We start from the raw sequence: 23,364 nt of genomic DNA, 5'->3' as shown, positions 1-23,364 counted from the left end.
CTGCGTGGAATGATGATATGGTGATTGATAAAAACCACCCTATGCACTATGCACTTCCTCGGGTCTCAGACTATCCCCATACTAAATTTCATCTAAATCGATTCAGCGGTATAAGTGTATATAAAGTGGCAACAGACAGACAGAGAGAGTTACAATCGTATTTATAATCGCATTGAGTTTGTATCGCTGTTTTTCTTTCTCTTTTATGATTGAAAAAAGGAAAAAAATCAGCAAAATAATGTCACGTCACGTGAATCACCTTTCAATGCTATTTATTTATTGTGTGTAATATATGCAATAACATGTAATAACATATCACAGAGATCAATTTACCTGCAAGCGCGTTCATCTGTGAAGGGCATCTGTGGTCGCATACATAATCGCGGATAGATGAAATTTATAATATTAATGAACAAATGTTACAGTTTAGAATTGGTTTTGATACGACCTTGACGATCGGCGTAGTAGGTAATTGGCGCGCATCTCACGCACGGCTTTCACTTCATTTCGCATGCACCGATCAATCAGTGTCAGCGGTCTTCAAGGTCGTGTCAAAATAAGATTAAAACCGTAACAAGTTGCTATATCTGAATCGGGCTCAATGATATTATAGAAAACTAGCTGTGCCCGCGGCTCCGCCCGCGTGGGATTCGGTCTGTGTCAGTAAGCGGCTAATTCACCCCTAATTTCTCTCCCTCTCACCTGGAGGCAGAATTTGAAGTAAAGTTGACAGATGGATACGTTAGAGGACTGTAGTCCAGAAAAAATATTTTACAATTAGGTACCGCCAAATAAAACTATACTCCAAAATCAACAGCTTTTTCGACCTTGTTCAAAATTAAATTGGTGAAGAGTTGTTTTTGGGTTTTTACTTTGGAATGATATCATTTAGATATCATAAATGAATTCGGCATCCCTGATTTATACGAAAACGATACCAAACTTGGTCTAGTAGCTTAAATGATATGGATTTCAAGATAAAGTTGAGACCCCCCCCCCCCCTCTACATATTTACATCACAAATCTTGGTGGCTCCACTTCTTAAATCCATCCTTGGGTTTTTGCCAACTTGGGACCAGTCCTGCCCCAAGCCTTGGGACAAATCTTTTGTTCACGCAAATCGAATCTAAATCGAGTGTTGTGACTACCCCCCCTTTTAGGGGTTGAATGATTAAAGATAAAGATAGATTCTTTATTTGCAAGAATACTTAATTCTAAAATACATTAATTATAGCATATAACCTGGCCGTGGATTTTTTCGACAGATTAGTAAAGTTTGCATCAAAATCCGTTCAGCTGTTTTCACGTGATGCGCGGTCAAATAAACAGATAAACAGACAAACAAACGAAAATTCTAAAAACTGTAACGTGTTCTGTTATCGATTCTAAGTATCCCCAGCCAATTTTTTTCGAATATTTTCCATGTACAGACTTTGGATCCTCCTCCGCTTTATTATATGTATAGATATTTTTTCCTAATCAGAACACGATACCGAATATGCCCTTAAACGGATCCCTACTATTTTTGTTACATCCTCTATGAAAGATGATGTTTCGCAGCCTATTATCCCGAGAAAATAACAAGGGTAATAAGGGTAAGGGTATAAGGCAGCTCTTTCTGAAGAATAAAAGTTATGCAAGTAGCGTCGTACGTGCGATTTCCGCCTCAGTCTTGTTACAGCGCCACTTGGTTACCGGTGCGAACTGGATTCGAAGCGGTAATTTACTTATTAGTGTTGATTGATTGCAGCCGATACTTGTTCCTCGGAGTCGACCTTTGATTGCTGGTTGATGTCCACCGAGCATAATATTAATAATAGAAAATAGTTAAGTTTGTTATGCGTTACGAGATCTATCGCTTCAGGGATAGCGATAGTGAGATATTTCAGAGATCGGAAAGGGTGTGTTATTACCTACCTTATCCCTGCCTTTTAAGAATTGTATTTATTTATTTTATGTTTGTTTTTTATTCATTACTAGCATCTGTCCACGGGTAATTACAGAAGGGTTACAGTAGTTGAAACGTAGTAACAATCAAACAAAATATAGTCTAAAACAGCGTCATTTATTTTACCACTTCCAATCCCCTACTCAGCTCGGAAAGAAATTCACTTAAATTTATATTCTGGTTTTTAATTCGCCTATTATACGCCTTCATTGTAGTATATATTCTCAGCCTGATCAGTAGTTTTATCGCATAGACCTTCGGAAAGCATTTGCAAGGTGGATCAGGGAAAGGCATGGTTCTCAGATTGGTAAAAGCTTGTGACCCGGGATGATCAGGAGTCGACCAAACACCTTTATTGAAGACTTGCGTAAACGCAAGCTCGAGCTGCTCGATATACCGAATAAATGGGTAAGTCAACAATTTGAGTTTGCCGTAAAACGGTGCTTTTTTGTTGTATACGTCGTAAACTTTAGTTTTAGCCAAATCTGGTAGTGTGGATACGTAATAATCAAGCATATTGCAATTATGTGTCTTTTGGCATTTGTAAAATATGTAACTGGCTACATAAATAGTCGGATGATCTTCGGGTAATTGCATTCGGTAGTCAGTCTCTCCTCGTCCTAACAATATCAGTGGCCTACTGGGAATATCGCTTATTTTACTTATTTCCAATCGCGTTGCGTCTTCAAAATACTTTTCGAAAGCGCTTGGCCTGTTCGAAAGCGGTGACTTAGTTAGAATATATTTAACAAATTGTTTGGAAAAGTTTCTACTAAACTTAACAGCAGAAGGCTTAATTGCTTCCTTAGTTTCGCGTTTTGAAGATACACCTCTAATTAAATCTGCAAACTTATCTAAAGGCTCCAAATTTAATCGTTGCGTCAGTAAAAGCTTATGTCCAAGCTTACTTAAATCTTGCGCGATAGATATAACCGAATTAAGTGTTATCTGTATATCCGAAAATGTTGTGCGATGGTTATGCGGTGTTTTCTTATTTCCTCCTCTCGTTTTCTGTGTTTCTTTTTTGTGTTCAGCAAATTTCCATTGTAAGTTACTAAACACATTTGAAGCTTCTTGAAGAAGTTTCATCTGAGATTCATTTGAACCAAGAGCGCATTTGTAAATATTGTCATTTTCGTATGTGCTCGAGTTCAGAACATCAAACAAGTTGTTTAAAAACAAGCAGAAGTCGGCAGTCTCTCTAGCTTCCTCGGGCAGCTCTTTTGTATCTACGTAGGCGTGTATAGCAGTTGACACAGTGTTACTGAAGATCTCTGCCGCATGCTTAACCGTAGCCATCTTCGTGACATTATGGAGCGTTACGTGCCCACTTATTATTTTTGGAATAATTTTATGTGTCTTCTTGCTTTCCAGTTGAAACAATGACTCGATATACTGCCATGAAAGCCTTTTATTATTATAACTTATGTCTTTTGAACCCAAATTAGTCCTTACATAATTTAACAACTGCGGAAAATCAACAATGTAATATATTTTTTTGTTATTTATCACAAAATAGTTTTCCTTTGGAGATATGCGTTTTATTTCGGTCGCAAGTTTTTTGACACTGCTTCCTTGGTTGGTAACCAAGGCAATAACTTCAAATCCAATGTCTAAAAGGCTGGTGATAATTCCGTCTACCCAAGATTCGAGTTGCGCGACATTCTTAATACCGCCTAGGAAGCAGTAGGTGACAGGCTGGTCCCACTTGACCAGGATACTCCGCAGCATGACCACATACGCCATACGAGGCACCTCATCAGTCTTTATTCCGTTTATTTCCTGAAGGCCCACTAATTCATCATTCGATATGTCATAATACACATTATTTTTTAAATTTACAGTTTTTATGCAAACTGTGCAATATTTAGCTTTGTCAGGAAACGATTTTAATTTCGAAGATAAGCAATCCAAAACTCGCTTGTCTAGCTTTGTAGTAAGCTTCAATTTAATTTTTCTAAGAACCTTTTCGCTCGGCAAATGTAATGCTTCTCTTATGAAGTAATAGGTTTGTGGATTCAAAAGATACAAATTTAACGCATAAAACAAGAATTCCTTACTACTTCTATCTGTGTCGACTATATTTTGCTCCTTCATTAGTTTACGCATGTTTCTAGTAAGTTCGTCTTGCAATCCAAGTGACACATCATTTTGAGGTTGTTCATCATCTTTAAATTCTAAAATCTTCAGATTTTCTGGCACAGGTGGCTCAATAGGGATGTTTCCCCAATTAGATGAAGATTTATCTGTTTGACTGCGTTGTGGTTGTGGTGAATGAAATGATGTCTCTGGGAGGTGCCGGCTAGGTAAAGCGTCGGGTAACAGAAGACTGATACATTTCAGATCTTCATCCTCGAAATGTGACGAACAGACGTAGAAACTTTTAGGTTGTAAGCGAGCATGAAGTATCAAGTCGGATCTACCAATAGCTTTTAGCCACTCATGTTGTCTGTAACAAACAAAATAGTCGCATTTTTTTTTTTTTACACATACTTTTAGACCAAGGTACCACTGGTTTAGGCTAAGGTGAACCACTTCAGAAAAAATTTACCTCGATCCTTACGAGCGAGCTAAACTCCGCCTCCCATAGAGATAAGATAACCAATTACGATGCATTTAGGATTCTTTATCTTAATAATGGAAAGGGTAAAACAGGTAATGAGACAAACAATAGGTAGTAAGGATAGTTTATTAGTTGTTGTTGTTTAGGCTTAGCTTCGCCTCCTCATAAAGATAACCAATTAGGATGCATTTTGGATTCCTTGTTTTGTCTTTTTTTTCCAAAACCCACATTTTTAAGTGCCATGTTATTGGTCAACTTTTATGATATCGCCTGACCGTCTGCAAGACGTTTAAACGATTTTTGCCCTTAAGGTGGTCCACCGGGAATGTCCTCGATTTTTTTCAAAATACAAAATACAAAATATTTATTGCCAGAAAACATTGTTAACAAATTTTTCACAGTGACTCTGACACTAGGCTGAGCCTGTCCTGCAGTCCCTTACAGGAATTTAACAGAAAGCAACACGCATGCAGTAGGAAAAATAGTTAATAGTATTTTCAAGTATACACATTTATCCAGATGAGGTTTAATATTATATTATATTTGAATAATCGAAAGCAATTCAAAAATTATAGAATAAATTACACTATGTCAAGATATTGTGAAGCAAATAAATTACATTATGTCAACATATTGGGTGGATTACAACATTTACAACTAGTTTGTTAATAAAAAATGTCAGAATCAAATAATGGGTCTTAAAATATTTTCAGTGTCATGGTAGCTCAACGTAGTAAGCCTTTGATTGTACCTATATTTGGGTACTTAGTACAAACCGCAGCAAAAGTTGTAAAGCGGGCGAGGTTCTCACACTTAGCCTCTTAAAAACTTATTGTTGAACTCAGAATATTTTGACTACCTAACCCACTAAGAAATTTCTGCTGTTGGTATCTGCCTATAATCACGCATACCTATCAGCTAAAATACAATTTATATAAGGGTATATGGTATATATGTACATTGTTATGTATATATTTTCACAGAAAAAAGTAAAAAGATTTCCTTTGCCGCCGTTTTATTTTTTTAATTAAAAATGGAAGTGTATTTTTCTGCTGAAAATACGCCAACCTATTTGAGACACCTAAATAGTCGCGGTACCAACATTATAATAATAAGTACTGATCATCTGTTTGGCTGTTTAATGGACCTATGCCTTCATTTGATATGGCCACTTCAACTTTTAAAAAGTTTGGAACTCGACAAATAATGGAATTTGTATGCAACATTGCAGTCCCGAAATCGAGACTGCAATGTTTTTAACTTTTTAATTTTTTGACTGACCATAAACTACGCACTTCGCGACCTACTTTTTAACCGGCAACGTCGACTTTGCCGTCCATTTTTGAGAAAAAATTTTAGATTCCCTTAACTTTGCGATGTCTACAGGAAAGACGCGAACGAGTCTGCTATAAATTGTGTATGACCCACTTGTCCGGTTTTATTTTATTAGGTATCCAATCTGCATTTTATTGATTCACTTTACAAACTTCCACCTCCCTTTTTAAACCCTTACAAATTCTTTTTCTTATTTCGGTGATAATAACTCTTCTATATCCTTCCTCACGACTGAAACTACCTATATCAAATTTCATCTAATGGCGTAGAGGAACACGATGGCCCATCATGCTGGCCCACTAAGATGGGGATGTCGGATGGCTTATGGCGCAGCGGGATGGCGATGGGATGGCCGCGGAGTCGGTTTTTTGTCCGCAAATCAAATGGTTCCTCTACACGATAGCCAAGCGTAGGCCAGTCTAAGGGACGCAGCTATGCGGTGGATGATGAGATAGCAGTATCACTTGCTCGCTCTAAAGCATAAATGCATCCCTTGGACTGGCCTACGCTGGGCCATCGTGTAGCCATAAAAAAATCGATTCAAGCGGTTATTGATTTCCCATACACACTTCTACCCCCCTTTAAATTAAATTAAATTAAATTAAATAATTATTTATTTCAGAAATTCAATTTCCATAATATATTAGTAACTTATTCTATTAACTCTTAACCTATGTTAGTGACAATATCTATGTATGTAATCTATCTATACTTTAACTATTATAAACATGTAGGCTACTCCAGTACTTCCAGAAAGCGCCATCTATCCTGTCTGCGACTGTGGTTAGGATGCTGTTAGTGCTGCCGCGCACGCGCCGCACCAGCGACGCCACCCGCTTGCGCATGATGGCGTGGAAGCCGTCGGTGCGCGCCTCCGCGAACATACCACTAGCGCTGCAATAGCGCGGCAGCCCCAACAGCATCCTAAAAGCATTATTATATTGGACGCGTAGGGCGCTGTAAGTTTTTTGAGTAAAGTTGATCCATAGGCTGCAAGTGTAAAATGACTGACAGTACGCCTTAAACAGGGTGATTTTAACGTTGCTAGTACATCTTGCGAACCTACGAATCAACATATTACTTCTTACTGCCAGCGCCCTACGCTCCCTTTCCACATCTACGTCATCTTTTAGCGATGAGGTTACCCAGTGTCCCAAGTACTTAAATTCTCTTACGACTTTAAGTGGAGTGCCATTCAGTCTCACTGGAGGTAACATTAGGTCGTCTAATTGGACGGTTCTTCCTCTGAAGACTAGCAGCTCACTTTTAGAGACATTGTACTTGAGACCCTGGGCCTCCGCATACCGCTCACAAACACTTACTAGCATCCTAAGGGCGTCGATCGATGGGCTCAGCAACACCATGTCGTCCGCGTAACTGATGTTATTTACGAAAGTTCCATCTATTGAACATCCGACCATAGTGTTGCTGAGCTCCTCGATCAGCCGATTGACGTATAGGCTGAAGAGTCTGGGCGACGTAAGCCCCCCCTGCCTGACGCCGCACTCCAACCTATACTCATCGGATAGCGAACCCGCCCACTTTACGACATTGGTTTGGTGGCCGTACCAAAATCTAAAAAGTTCCACCAATTCCCCGGGTAATGACGTCTCCTCGTACAGTTTTTGCCAAAGTCTGTTATAGGACACCAAATCGAAGGCTTTCGAGAGATCAAGAAAACACGCAAAAACTGGTGTTTTCCTATCTGTGTAGTATCGGACAGTGTGCTTAAGACAAAGGACTGCCGTCTCCGTGGACAAGCCCGACCGAAATCCAAATTGTGCGTCATGAAGCACCGTGTGCTTTTCCAACTGTTTGTCCAGCACACTGTCCAACACCTTTGCTACAATGGTAGCCAACGAAATGGGCCTATAATTTTTAATGTCCGAGGTGTCTCCTGTACGGTTTTTGATAATTGGTACTACCACAGTTCGCATCATATCGCTCGGTATATAAGTATGGCTGACACAGAAGCTGAAGAACATGGCGAGTACTCTAGGTAGGTGTACCCCTGCATGCTGCAGGTGCTCAATGCTAAGGGAGTCGTGACCTGGCGACTTTCCTCGCGTCATGTTCTTCACCACCGATGCCACCTCCTTGGCCGTAATTCTCATTAGAGGTCCCGCAGGCACACACCTCATTGGAGATGGGTCCCCACAGGGCCCCATGGGACACTCAACCTTAAAATGTTTCTGAAACAAATCAGCTATCTTATTAGGCTCGCTAACACCCTCTACACTCACAGGAAGGCCCGCCCTCGGTCTCAATTTATTGGTTTGCTTCCAGAAATTTTTAAAATTTTTATTAGAATGGTGTGTAGCTAAAATGTCCATTTTAATTTGCTCTGCATTGTTCTGACACCATTTTAATTTGTCCTTGAAAGCTTTTCGAGTTTCAGCCATGTTCATATAAGCAACCCCGGCCCTTGGTTTTCCACACATGACCCAATTTTGAAACCCAAGCCGAGCCTCCGCGTGAGCTTGACGCACATGTTTGTTCCAACCTACCACATGACGCTTCTTATTCGATCTCTTGTCAATATAACTATAACTAGCGGCACCCCCGAGAATATTAATGATATTTGCGTACAAGTTGTCAATATATAACCTATGCTCATTATTGTTACATTTTCTGTCACTACATTCGGTAAATTCAATTGGAAAGTCAATACATTTAAATTTCTCATTGCAATAATTCTCATATAATGTCAATTGTTCTACGTCACGCTCTCCCCAAATAATCCTATTACATACTATATTACTTGTTACATTATTATTTCAGATTAAATTTAAATTACAAACTAATTCTAAGGGATGATGGTCCGACCAGTACACGTCATAATGTATTTTTACACTCCGTATTATTCTCCGTGCCGCGTCAGATACTACACAGTGGTCCAACCAGCTTTTAGAGCCATTAATGTCACTAACATAAGTGTATGTATCCGAGGTCACTCCTAGAAAGTCTAGGTCCGCACACTGCCACCTAACCTCCGCACAAAAGTCTAATAACTCCTTACCGAATCGTCTGCCCGGGTGAGCGTTGAAGTCCCCTAATATGAACACGGAGTCTATCTGACACTCTTCCACTATTGCCGCCATTTCACCTAGGCATTCCGTAAATTCGGTAAGAGTCTCCGCTGAATCGACGGGCATGTACACAGAGAACACTAAGAGCGAGCGATCCGATAACACTATCTTTACAGCACAGAGTCGCGCACTTTTACAATGCACTATCGAAACCGATGTAAATAAACATTTACGCCACAACAGTGCCACACCGCCGTACGGCCTACCGCGTAAAATACCGGCTCCCGTATCCACCGCCGATTTCCCTGTGAACTCGAAATCGTCGTCAATGCCACCTAAAAATGGGATGTCCTCGGGTAACAGCCAGTGTTCCTGTATGGCTACTAGGTCAGCTGAGCGGCATAACTGCCTCACACATTCAACCGAACGAGTGATTGACCTACAATTAAAGCTTATAAGTTTAATGTTATCGTTTCCTCTATTAAGACCTTGATCCATTAAATTTATTACTATTATTTATCTTGTCATGCGCCTTTCCAGTACTATTGTTGTGTTCATAAACATTTCTATTAAAGTAAACAAAACGCCGAAACCGTATTCCCTCTGGCCACAAACAATCGTCCAAGAACAATGATAGTTTGGTGTGTGGTACAAAGATTTTATACGCGTCATAGCGATTTTGTTTTTGTGTATTTATTTTCTTAAGGTCAACAACCACGCCTGTCTCTTCTCGGATATATTCGATTATATCATTGCCTGTGGTTTGCTTGTCAACTTTATTTATAAATAACGGTACGCTTCTTTCCACGGCTTTAAACTTTCCATTTAGCTTAATCGCCGCTTTTCCTTCGGATACTACTAAACGACTTTTTCTAGATTTTTTTACTACTTTTGTCCACTTCTCCTTTGGCGAAACTTCTTTTTCCTCGAGATTCTCAGAGTTCAACATTTCAGCCGCCGCTGGTAACTTGGACCACACACCACCTACAGGTGCAGATTCTAGCTCCTTCTCGCGCTCAGATTGCATTAGCGCGCCATTGTTTGTTGCCGTCTCTTTTTCTCTGCTCGCATTAGATTGGCGCTCAGGTGTATGCGACTTCCGTTGGAGTGAAGGAGATAACATTCTACTTGTTGATGCGTCGCACTTATCAGCTGCGCGTTTGTTGCTGTTCGGAGTGCTGCTGCTACCCACCGTAACGTTTTCCGTAAATGGGGGTAGACCATGAGGACCACTGTTTAAATAAAAGCTATCCTTTATGCCGCCACCACCCCGTTTTTGATTAACATTCAAATCGTAGGTGTTCATAAGTGAGCCTTGCTTTAAATTTAACAATTCATTTCTAATGTCGTTTAATTGCTGCTCTGTTGCATAGGTGTTCTTTATACTACTGATCTCGTTTTTGAGGACTATAATATCTTTTAATAGTCTGGTACAATCGACATGATCGAATGTCAGTGGTGGCAAACGGTGCAAATCCCTAGCCACAAATGTTGGCAGCTCCTCGGGGTCCGTTTTTCTGAATATTGAAATAACGTCGTTAAGATCACGCATAGTTTTACCAGCATTCTTCCGTAACACCTTTTTCTCCTTGGTTGAGAGCGAGTCAAAAAGTAAACTCTTTGCATCTTCTATTTCCTTCTGGGAAAAAGCCGATGTACACAGCCGCACAAGACTTTCTGCATCCATCACATTCTGTTTGTTCTGTATGAAAGCTAACACTTCACAAATAACTATATTGCACGACTTGCACTTAATTACGTTAGAGGTCGTTGACCCCGCCATGACTCACAGCCTCACGCACGACCGATCGTACACGCGCGCAAGCGCACACTGAGGTATGAGTTCTGAGATAAATACTATCCTTCCTTTCCCGCGACTCAAACTATCTCTAGGTATGCCTACCAAATTTCATCTATATCGGTTTAGCGGTTTAAGAGTGAAGTGAAGTGGTAACAGACAGATACGCTATTGCATTATAATATTAATACTGGATTAACGTAAAATAATAAGCAGTGGGCCAGGTGGGCCCAGACCATAAAAATAGTAGGCAATAAAAAATCAACCCCTAATCTAAATCACATTTTATCTCTGTCTCGCAAAAACATAAGTGCTACCAAATTATTCATAGAATTTTGAATCTTGTTTCCCCCCTAGACTTAGATTTTAAATTTTAACATGCCAGTCGCGTCGCGTGATCAAACAACAAAAACATGGGTTCAAAATAAAATTTATTTAGAATTATCTATGTTATAATGTTATGCAATCTAAATAATTATCGTTTTAAAGAAGTTGGAAGTTATAGATACCAACAACAAATAAACAATAGTAGATTGTTAACCAAGGGACGAAAGGCACTCATTTCTGCCGAGGTATTTTGGCGCTCGAATGCAGTGAGAGCGCCAATAGTCCGAGGCAGAAATGATGCCTTTCACCCGAGTTAAACACTCTACTTTTCATTTCGAATACGAGGAAAGTAAAATGCATGTATTTTTTTTAAAACATGACTAAGTATACATTTTTATAGTATTTCTTGAGGGTACTTTCAATTAACAATTCAGACAAAAGTATCGTTATTTATGGAATGGAGAGTCAAATATCAAAATGAAAAATTTATTACAAATCCATTTAAACTCAAATTTCAATTGCGTATCGTAAAAAAATTAAAAAAGTCGTACTTCGAACGTAAAATGCTCTAGTGCAGACACGTATCATTTTCTGCGCACCTTTTAGAACAACAATGACCCTCTTTCAGAGCATGAGAAATGAAAAACATATAAAAGTAGCACCTACCTCGATACTAGGTATAAAATAACCGGACAAGTGCGAGTCGGACTCGCCCACCGAGGGTTCCGTACTCAAAGGGTAAAAACGGGACCCTATTACTAAGACTGTCTGTCTGTCTGTCTGTCACCAGGCTGTATCTCATGAACCGTGATAGCTAGACAGTTAGAATGTTCACAGATTATTTATTTCTGTTGCCGCTATAACAACAAATACTTTTTTTTTTTTTAAATTAGTATTTGTTGTTATAACGGCAACAGAAATACATCATCTGTGAAAATTTCAACTGTCTAGCTCTCACGCTCACGGTTCATGAGATACAGCCTGGTGACAGACAGACAGTGGAGTCTTAGTAATAGGGTCCCGTTTTTACCCTTTGGGTACGGAACCATAAAAAAGGTATAAATTAAGAAACTAGAGACAAGAGTTAGACCAAGAAAAGTGCAACGATTTTGATAGCACACGCAGTGCAAGTCTTCTATGAAATTATGACGTATAAATAATACTTACACTGCGTGTACTATCAAAATCGTTGCAGGTTTGTCTTGGTCTAAACTCTAGTGATCCCTCATTCACTTTATCTTGCGTGAACGAACATTACGATTGTTACCAAAGCAACGCTCTTGTTTGCATATAATAAAATTATAAGTAATAGTAATTATAAAAACTCTTACCTAGCCACCTCTGTGGGGAGTGGATTAAATGTACATTCCGGATTCGATATATTCGTCTTCTGACATCCGGGGACGCAGCAGGATTTTCTATTCATGTTTTAGAATATTGTTCAAATTTGAATTCGAAAAATCGAACGTGCGCTCCTATCTAAAGCTTGCTACCCACTGCTTGTGAATGTAGTGAAGTGTGCTGTGAACCGCCGGCGGGTAGCGGGCGGCGGGGATCCACCACAGAGTAGGTAGGGTAGGTAAGTACTTGTAGGTACGTAATAAAAAAATGTTTGCAGTGAGTTTGATGTTTGTCGCGTTTTCATTTATTTTTTATGAATGGGATGACGATTGACAAGTCTTTTCAACTTTTTTTGGATCTGTTTAATTTAAACTATAGTTGGTCAAGCAAATCTTGCCAGTAAATAAGAACAAAAAAAAAACTATACTCATCCTTTTCTTTTAGGTGCTAGTACTAGTGTAAGACAAAGATAGTATGATTCTCTCTGTCCATGTTTGAAATGAGACATTCCTTTGACAAACTATAGTTGGTCAAGCAAATCTTGTCAGTAGAAAAAGGCGCGAAATTCAAATTTTCTATGGGACAATATCCCTTCGCGCCTACATTTTTCAAAGTTGCCGCCTTTTTCTACTGACAAGATTTGTTTGACCAACTATATATAGCTATGACTAAAAACAATGACTATGAACTCTGTAGAATTATGTGGCTTTCTTATAATAAAGGGATAGATGAAATTAATTGGGAAGTAGATAAAATAGGGCGGATACCTATATCGGAAAAAAATCATTAATATCAATGAACAAAAACTTAATTAAATACTCGCAGCGGTAACCTAAAAGCTAAAACTAATATTTTAGCAGGTACCTACAGGAAATTTCCGAGCTCATGGCATGGGTAAATCCTTATCAGTGTAATTAATTCTTCAATATCATTATCTAATTATATCCCTGACCCCGACGTCGAAGTACCAGGCAAGGTCAAAGCTAATTTTGTACACCTATGTATGTATAGTAGACAAATACCTATTTACGAATACATTTCGACCTATGTAGACAAACACATAAGTACTTATAAGTATTCTTCTGATTATTATATTGAAAAAAGTGAAAAACTATTGATTTAATTTAGAATATTACGGAAATCTTTGAAAAGTAATTTTTACCAAAGGGAAAGTTATGGTAAAGGTTCTCTTGATTGTTCAAAAACTGATGAGAAAGTTGCATTTTATCTACATGTGGGGCAAAGTAATCAGATGCAAATTTTGAGTTGTTTCCTTATGCTTGCTGGTAGAATTGACTTTTTTAAATGATGATTTTCAATGAAAAATATATATTGACGTTCATTTGGATTTGATTTGGCGTGATTTGGTTACAGTTAATATTTTCTTCGGGTTGGTGTGGTTAAAAAATTTGCGTTTCACTCGGGGGCAAAATTTGTTTAACCCTCGCAACGCTCAAGATTCTCAAGAACTCACTACGCTCGTGGTTCAATTTTAGAATCTTTCGCTTGCTCGGTTATCAATATTAGCACGAACGGTTAGACAACAACTTTGCCCCCTTGTAAAACAAATAACTATTTATTCATGTTGTTGTTCGCTTGCAGTAACTAGTTGAGTGTACGAGTAATAGGATGAGTGTAATTGAATTATTTTATATTTGTTGCACTGAATGCTAAAGGAATCCGTAAATGTGCGATAAATAGGTATACAACCTAGCTCCTTTTCCATTCCATTTAACCAATAGAGGAGCAGATTATAAGCGGCATTCCGTTTATTCCCCCTTTTGATGGAAGTTTGAGTTATTGGTATAAATAAATGAAATTAATATGAAAGATCAGATTTTTTTAAGTTAAAATACTACTCGTAACTAAAGTAACTATCACATAAACCGGTAAGTAAGTAACGTATGAAAGCGAGCTAGTCCAACGTTAATCACCCTATGACTGGTCACTTGGGTGTGTGTTGAGTTGACTATTGTTATCTATTACCTATAGCCTTCAGTAAAAATATTAGCCCATAACACTTTAATTATAGGTTCTTAACTCTTGTGTTGTGGTGGCAGCTAAGGCATTATTTCGTAGGTAATTTATTACACATGAAATAAAACTATGAAAACGGATTATATCGCGTAAATCTAAATTATTGTTATTATAAATTCAATATACGCGATATAATCCGTTTTCATAGTTTTATTTCATGAGTAACTATCGCGGTAACCGAAGACAATATTAATTTATTACACGTTATTATCTACTTTTATTACATTAGGTAAATGGAGATAGGTATATCTGAATGTTTAATGGGCTCTGATTATTGTATATAGTAGTCACTGAAAGATTCATAGCAAAAGTCGGAGCGACTACGTAATGGCGGATATCATGTGTAAAATCAAAACATGATTTTTAGGGTTCCGTACCCGAAGGGTAAAAACGGGACCCTATTACTAAGACTCCGCTGTCCGTCTGTCTGTCACCAGGCTGTATATCATGAACCGTGATAGCTAGACAGTTTAAATTTTTACAGATGATGTATTTCTGTTGCCGCTATAATAACAAATACTAAAAAGTACGGAACCCTCGGTGCGCGAATCCGACTCGCACTTGGCCGGTTTTTAGTTATATTATCTTTGAGATAATACATCTTTTTTCCTTAAATATTCACATTGCAGGATGGATTTTAAATTTTTAATTATTAAGGATTCTATCAATCGTCATATTCAAAACGTAAAGTAACGACGATTCTTAACTAAATAGCGCAATCAATTAATTACTCAGAGGTAAAATCTATGCGGGTCTTTCCACTTCCTAATTAAGGAAAAATATGATGTAATTAACTAATCTATTATGATTACTTTCTGAGGTGTGGTCTCGGTGACTAATAAGAGTAATAAGAACGTGAGGACTTACCATCATTAGGATTATCTTTTGGAAGTTTAGGACAGTTAGTAGGAATGACACTACACCAGGACTCTAGTATAAAAACGGGAAACACTTAACTATTGTATTATTATCTGTCTTGAGTTTGTCAAGCCACAACTTCTGAGAAACTCGAGAACCAATTTTGATTTTACGATTCTGATAACCCAATGGTTGTGAACTTGCTTTTGTGTTCTTTGTGTTCAGATGACAAGTGTGTCGTTTGTTAAGGACTAGGCCGCAAAATGAAGCTGCTCCTGGTAATATTGGTGCTGGTCGCGGTGTTCGTCGTGTGCGAGGCGTACGATCCTGGCTACGCGCTGTACCATTGGCAGGAGTGTCAACAAATCTGCAGGGACCGTTGCCGCGGATTTAATAAGAATTACTACTGCAACAAAAGCAGCCAGGGAAGTATGCTTTCTTCACGAAGATATGAATGTCAGTGCTTTAATCGTATGTAAATGGAGGGTTAGAAAATAAATTGAACGTGTGTTAAAAAGGATGGTAGCAAACTGTACTTGTTAATTAATGTGAAACAACGTCTTAGAAAATATTCCCCAAAACGTTTCGCTTAGAACTGACTCGGCCTATAATCGACTATAAATTGAATAAATGGGAAAATATGAATTCAATTTAAAATTGAATAAATAGGCAACTTAATTTATTTCAGATTTTTCCTTAACTAGGCAATTGATAGATAGATAGATAGATAAAACGTTTATTTGGATGCTGCAAAACACACAATTTTAGTGTAAAGTATAAGTAGGTACATTGCAGTCAGAACAAAACTTAACTACTAAATTAAATTAACAAAAATTTTTTTACTTAAACACGAAATATTAGTTTTTAGTGGTTAGCTGCACGCTGTGTGCATTGCAGCAACAACAAAAGGGTTCCGACTCAGCTATACGCTCCACTCTATTGAGCGGAGCACTGATATTCTGCCGGAACCCAGATCACGTTACAGTTAGGTAAATATGACGGTGATAAGTATACGGTACTGTAAAAAGTGTGTAGTTGAGTGGTGTTAGAAAGTTCTGAAATAAAATACATAAATAAAACAGAAAATAAGCATAAACATAGAAATAAAAATAGTAGTGGCCATAAAATAAGAGTGAGAAAGCGCGAAAGGTTCGGTACAAGATCTCATAGCAATACCGATTAGATCCTGAAATCAGCAACCAAAAAGCCGTATGGTATCCCTGTTTTTTGTTTTTCAAGCAGTATCTTTTTAAACTGGTGTTTAAAAGTTTGCTTATTTTTGAGCCGTCTTACAGGTGGAGGGATATCATTCCAGCATTTGGTCGCGAGATACCGGAAACAACCGGTAAATGCAATCGTTCTATGAGGGTACATTTCTAAGAGACAACGCCGAGTTGACCTAGTGTCATGACGGTTGTGAAATTTTGAAATGTTAATCTTGGAAAAGAGATATTCCGGAAATTTATTGTTTAAGACGCCAAAGAGGAGACATGCAAGATGTAGGTGTCGCCGAGAAGACATATTCAGCATGGACGATTTGTTCAAATACGGGGTGATATGGCTTCTAGGGGGTATAGAGTAACAAAATCTATAACACGCATTTTGTACTCTTTGTATTAAGCGACGAGTTTTATGTTGCAGGCGTGGTCCATAAAGTATATCACCATAATTCAACTTTGAAAGAATCAGCGATTCACATAAAATCATGCGGACGTTCTCACTCAAAAGGTTGCGGATCTGGTATAAGACCTTTAAGCGAAAGAAACATGACCTCACCAGTTCACCTACGTGTTTCTCAAACCTCAACTGGCTATCAATCACTATACCTAGGTTTCTTGCTTCTTCTACGCGATCGATTGCAGAGCCTTTGATGTGTACTTGAGGATCACAGTGCAAAATACGAGATATCTGTGTTTTGGTGCCCATAATCATGTACTTCGACTTAAGAGGGTTTAATAACAAACAGTTTCTTTCAGCCCAGGATGAGATGTTTTCAAGATCTTCGTTGATTTTAAAGATTGAATTGGCGAAGTCATTACAGCGATCTGAGTAATACAATTGAACGTCATCTGCATATAAATGATATTTACAGTGCCTAATAACATTAGTTATATCGGCACTATATATAATGAACAGTAAAGGACCCAGTATCGAGCCTTGAGGGACACCACGAGTTATCGGTCTAGCATCAGATACCAAAAAAGTGCCGTCATCTTTACATATTTACTTTAAATTATTACTATTTGGTACGAAGAATTCTTATCGGCCACTAACCCCGTCAGTTGTGAATAAAATAATAAACATTAGTTATCCTATACAGTGTGTAAATCTAATACGGGCGATAAATTAAACCAGATATAGAATTTGTTCGTCTAATCATTCATTAAGAAGTTTTTTTAATTTACACTTAATTATGACCCAGTAATTATTATTTTTTTAATTTACCGAGCAGCAATGTACTGCAAACATTAAGAAACATAAGATGCCATGACATTACGAGATAATAGCTTTTTAATAGTAAAGTAACTGCCAACAGGCGTAGACAGTTACTTTAAAACGCTCGTATTTCGAAACTTGTGTAGTGTACATTCTGTACATTGCGGGCTGAATTATTTTGTATGGATGAAATTTTAACTGCAATTCTAAGTAAAAGTTATCTAATTACATTTCTTATGTCCTATACTAACCACAGTTAAGAGATTCGCCCGTATTAGATTTACACACTGTATATATTTCTTTTGTTTTTCCAATAGCCGGTATTTACGATGGGATGATGACCATATGACATTATGTAAATAATGTACTTATAGTGTAATGTAGGTAAAAAAAAAACACTGCATGCCTAGATATTTGGCGAAATGTGCTGAACGCGTGAAGTGGCATGTAACACCATATCTCTGTACCACATTTCTAGCAAATAAACTGATTCTATATTATTGTTGTCTTCCTGTGTTCTGTTAGGTCTTCTAAAAATCTGCTGAGGGTACGTAGCAAATGATGGTCTGCGAATGACCGTGACCTATCTCTAACAAAGATAATTCATGTGATGTGACATTAAGTCAGCGCACGAGTGACTCCTTGGTTTGGTAGGTACGAGTGAGTATGTAGGTACAATCATCGTATGGAACTTTCCTGCCCAATTTTATCTACCTAATGCATTTATGTCAGGCAATAACGATACTACGTCAAGAGATTGATTGATAAGTTCTACATTAAGGCTATTTCGCAAATCGCCTTTAACCTTACAATAATAAAGTCTAATTTTGACAGTGTTCTGCGAATGCAGAATCTAGATAGCAATTATTTTATTATCTATTGTAAGTACCTTTTTGTTTAACTTTGGGGAAATGCGTTTACCTACGCATGCCACCTGGCCCGGGGAACCAGGAGCGATGAAGGACTAACCAGTGGTAGGACTACCGTCTAAAACCACCAACGAATGCCGACTCCGCCTTGTAAAGGGAGCGCCGCAGGATCACTATCTGTTGCTATCAGCATTCGTCTGCGTGCGCCTCCGGCACGACAGCCGGCCCATGGGCCGCAGACATGGGCGCCAGTTGGTCAGGCATCCTAGAATTGTAGATACCTAATATTGTGTTATCATTATCAAAACATTTTGTTATGGACTTTAAGCTAGGTACTAATGTAATGTGGCCCCTAGATTTCGGCCAACTAAAAGTAACGAGAACTTTATGAAATTAAGCTATTATCTCTGACGTAGGCATGCTAATTTATTGCGCTGTATAGATTAGGAAAATTATCACATTCAGGGAATCGCGGATTAGATTTTAGGGCACAACTTCAGTGCGCCACAGTAATATGCTCTCGTCAGCATCTGATACGGTCCGTATGTATTCCGATTGGTTACGAGAGCGTATGCGAGTTTTTAAGCTAATCATTATAATGTGATACGTGGTGTCGAGATCTGTAACAAACTACCTTTTACAGGGCTACGTTTGCCTACCATAAATAATTACCTACATAGAGTAATACCTTATAGCTCCTTACACCCCCTTACCTACCCTAGTAGCATGTTGGTTGGCATTTTGTTGGGCCTCTGTTTTCTTACAGAGGCCCAACAAAATGCCGTACCAAAATGCTACTAGATACCCTACCCTATAGTCACTTCTAGTTCCCTACTGAAAATTTCATCCGACCACCTCATTTGTGCGATGTGTGGTACCTACAATTTTTTAGGGCTACCAACTAACAGCAATAAGTGCTAACTGTAGCGTGGTCAGTTGCCATCGGTGGACCTCTACTCTTTGCAAATAGACTAGAGCGGTTTCAGTAACCTAGCGTATTTTTCTGCTTTTCTGGTCGTTTCGTTACATTTAGTCTATAAAACGCTAGTCTGAAACCGTCCTAACGAATTGCCACTTACCAGTTGTGAAGTGAACGATTGTAGTTTGCGCACGAGCTCCAAGAGGTTATGTAGCAGGGCCCGGCTAGCCCTCCATTACATACCCCACACACCAGCTTTCTGTGCTGAGGAAGCGCAATTTTACTGACCCCAGTTGAAGACTCCCTACAAACCAATTCGAACTTCGAACGTACACTGATGTCAGACTGACATCCAAATAATGTCATTTAGTTATCGTGGTTTTCGCTCGTACTTATCCGTAAATTACATCATTCAAATATCATTCTGAGTCGGACCACGCAATGTTTTCATGCCAGGTTCTACATCAAGTAGCTTTTAGGGATAATGTATGCATTCTTACTGTGAATAGTGTGAATACTTGTTAGCTATTGGAATGACATACCAAATGCAGTCATAATAAAAAAGATTACTTAGACGTCAGTGTTATTTATTGGCTGTGTGCGCAAATTTATGGTGACGTGTCGTAAAACTGAAATGTAGGTATCTCTTAAATCATGCCAGCAAGCTAACGTTAGGTACCTGCCTTGTCTACCTACCTACCTGTTACTTAGTAATAGCCTAATAGGTCAGCAGTCTCTTAATATATTTTCAACCGACTTCAAAAACTTGTCAACTTGACCGAGGTCTAGTATCCATATGAGGTGGGGTTTTCGTCTTACGCTTAGTGTGGGATTGTTGGTATTTGAAATACTTATTGTTTTTAGGGTTCCGTACCAAAAAGGTACAAAAAAGGAATCCTTATTTTTATTGTTACTCTCAAAGGATTAATTTGCAGTCATTACTAATTAGGGCTTTTGTTAGTAGCATATGGTGTTAGTACCTAGGTATTGTGGACATGTATTTTTATGGATATTTGGTAGAGTAGTAGATTTAACCCACTGCATTGTAATTATTTAAAGCCAAGGACGCAATATCGCATCCTCGGCACTGCCAGGTCAAGGTAATAATCAAAAGATGTTTTTAGATAATAAGCTTTATATGTATTTAAATCAGACACTGCTTGCATACATTAATATAGGTACTATTTGGACATAGACATACAATGAGATATTTACTTATTAGAAACCAGATAAACATTAACAACTACAAATTCTGGGACAATCGATGGCTAATCTTAAAAAACGTGTCGTTGGCAAAGTGCAAGGGTGTCCTTTGTGGCTCCTGCCCTTAGCCACCGACGTACAACGTAGCAAGTTCCAAAATGTATGGCAGTTTGACTCAAGGAACTGAAACGTAGGTACACGAATACATTGTCAATAGTTAATGGATTCGCGCACGTACTTCACCCCTAACCAATAATCCTATTTAATGGTTGTAAACATTCTAGACGGATTTTATGGCAAGGAGTGAACATTTTTAACGTCTCAATACTTATTTTAATACTAACATTATATAAAAGATTCAGATATGCCTTAAAATTCAGAATTTTCAAATTATTCGGTGACAAATCCATTAAACCGTTCAGTTTAACTGACAATTGAAATAACTATACCTACCATTATATTTTATAAAACTGGTCCATTTACACAGTCGAGTCGATGAAATACACAATTATATTAACATCACAAACTCATGCAAAATCCATAACAAAAGATTAAAATAAATGGAGCTACACCCCTTATGTCAACCAACTATTAATCTAAAATTTATTATTATTCTCACTGTCTATTGAAGACTAAATCTCGTTTTGCCTAAATGTAACAATATCGACAGTTTTCATTAACAGTACTTGTATATTTCTAGAATAATAAGGTAGGTTTCTCTTTAATGTCGTTATTCATATAATTGTATAACTTTTTTGTATTTTGTCGATGCTCATTTTTCATTAGTCGTTTTGTAAACGTTGATTGCGACTCAAGATCTTTCTAACAGATGGTTTAAAAAAAATACAAAAAAAATTAAGGGGGTAGAAAATATGAATATGAAGGACCAAAAATCTAACTCAATGTGTATGATGACTTGATGACACCAGAACTACTAGAAATTTTATATTTTCAGTGAATTCCATTTCAGAAATATGAAACGAAACAGACATAAACATCAGAGTAGGTGTTCATCAATACTGCTAAAATAAATAACCACGTAAACTTATAAACAACGAATCACAGCATGCTGATACCATAGGTATACTGTTTCTAATATTTATCGGGTATTATATAGCCCGACTCTTCCTACGGCGACCTTACCCTAACGCAGTCTTAATCCATTCAAACAGCCGGTATACAATACATTACAACCTAATACTGACTGACAACCTTCTTCAAATCAATACTTCGTATTAAAATTACTTACTAAATAGTTATAATTAAAACTGCCTTACAATTCACAAATGAACATGCAACAGCAAGTGTATTAGGCTATAATTTGGATTACAAGTCTCTGCAATGGAATAATTAACTGGCCGTATAAATAAATAAACATCGGCAAATTTTTAGAATGAAAGCAAAGAACGTACACTATTGCGTCATGTTGATGAAACGGAAATATTAAAGTCGAATAGGTTCTTCAGCGTCTCGAGAACCAGCAGGCGGTTATTTATTATATATTAGTAGCACATTCAAACATTACTCAACTCGAGAGTCCTCCGGTTCGTACATATCACAGATAGTGTGTCGGCGCGCGCGAGGCTCGGGGCCGGGCCGTTCGTCGGCCCCGTCACAGGTAGGGCATGCAGGCCCCGCAGCGCGAGGCCCGCGGCGGAGACTCGGCGCGCGCCCTGCACACAAGCAAGGGTTAGCTCATGACCGCCGCTCGTCGCTGCGCGAGTCCGAGCGCCCGAGCGCTCGCTTCAGCTTCTCGACCAACCTGCTGTGGAACTTGTCCTCGCGGGCCACCGTGGGCGTGCGCGGGCTAGCCGAGCCCTTGGGGCTGTCGGCGGGGCGCAGCGAGGCGCGCGACGGCGGCGCGCGGCAGTAGGACAGCGAGCGCATGGTCGGCGCCGAGCGGTGCGGGCTCAGCGCGCCCGCCGAGCGCGGCGACAGCGCCGGACCCTCCGACCGCGACTCCGACACCTTCCGCACGCGTCCGCCGACCGTCTTCTCCGCGTTCTCCGACGTCTTCCGCGTCCGCTGCGAGTTGTATATGTCCCAGTCGTTCTTCATGACCGGCATCATGAACGCCATCTCTTCGGCGGTGACGATGACTCTTGGGTTTTAACGTTTTTGTAGGAATATTGGTTGCGCTGAGACGAAAAGCTGGCGCTGAACGCGGAAAATCGATATCTTTCAAGCGCTTTCAGTTGCACTGTCTCCGCGTTGATATTCACAAAAAATCGGCTCGTCTCAGAGTAAAACACGGTGAAATATGAATTTTATTGATTATTTCTTGAAAGACAAACAGTGGAAAAGCCGGCTTTCACTTGTGTGTCACGTGCGCGGAACGGTCAGGATCAGGTGTTCACGCGAGGACGATTTACGGTGGAATGAAGTATTCGTGAAAACAAACCCTGATATATGGAAAATGTCGGCGCCACTGTCGCTGCGGCGTCTATTGAAAACTATTTAATTGATTCTAGTATCGCCTTGTTTTGTCCTTTAATACAAATTGAAAGATACCGAATATGTGTAAGAAAATTATTTTGGTAAATACGACTCATGTTTATGTCCAAAACGTTTTAATTAACGAAAATACGTCAAAAAATATAGTTCCGCTACTCGGCAACAGATGTCGTCTTTTATAAGTTTTTACCGCCATCTGTTGTCAATTGTCAATTTACATGAGAAAACCGACGTGCACTGCTGTATA

At 38.8% G+C, this 23,364-nt stretch overlaps 2 protein-coding genes across 2 annotated transcripts; both read right to left on the bottom strand.

The window, feature by feature from the left end:
• Positions 1–2,051: 2,051 nt before the first annotated feature.
• Positions 2,052–12,509, bottom strand: LOC134747976 (uncharacterized). Its single transcript, XM_063682656.1, has 2 exons — positions 12,332–12,509; positions 2,052–4,397 (listed from the first exon to the last, which is right to left on the bottom strand). Exons 1-2 carry the CDS (start codon positions 12,424–12,426, stop codon positions 2,066–2,068), a joined length of 2,427 nt encoding a protein of 808 aa, XP_063538726.1. The 5' UTR covers positions 12,427–12,509; the 3' UTR covers positions 2,052–2,065.
• An 8,068-nt stretch (positions 12,510–20,577) lies between these two features.
• LOC134748008 (uncharacterized) lies at positions 20,578–23,158 on the bottom strand. Its single transcript, XM_063682706.1, has 2 exons — positions 22,426–23,158; positions 20,578–22,336 (listed from the first exon to the last, which is right to left on the bottom strand). The coding sequence occupies exons 1-2, from the start codon at positions 22,740–22,742 to the stop codon at positions 22,276–22,278; spliced, it is 378 nt and encodes a 125-aa protein (XP_063538776.1). The 5' UTR covers positions 22,743–23,158; the 3' UTR covers positions 20,578–22,275.
• Positions 23,159–23,364: the final 206 nt, after the last annotated feature.

This window comes from Cydia strobilella, chromosome 15 (genome assembly GCF_947568885.1).
Source record: "Cydia strobilella chromosome 15, ilCydStro3.1, whole genome shotgun sequence".
Classification (NCBI taxonomy): domain Eukaryota; kingdom Metazoa; phylum Arthropoda; class Insecta; order Lepidoptera; family Tortricidae; genus Cydia; species Cydia strobilella.
Note: the sequence above shows the minus strand (reverse complement) of the source record. Positions and strands in the feature narration are given on the sequence as shown.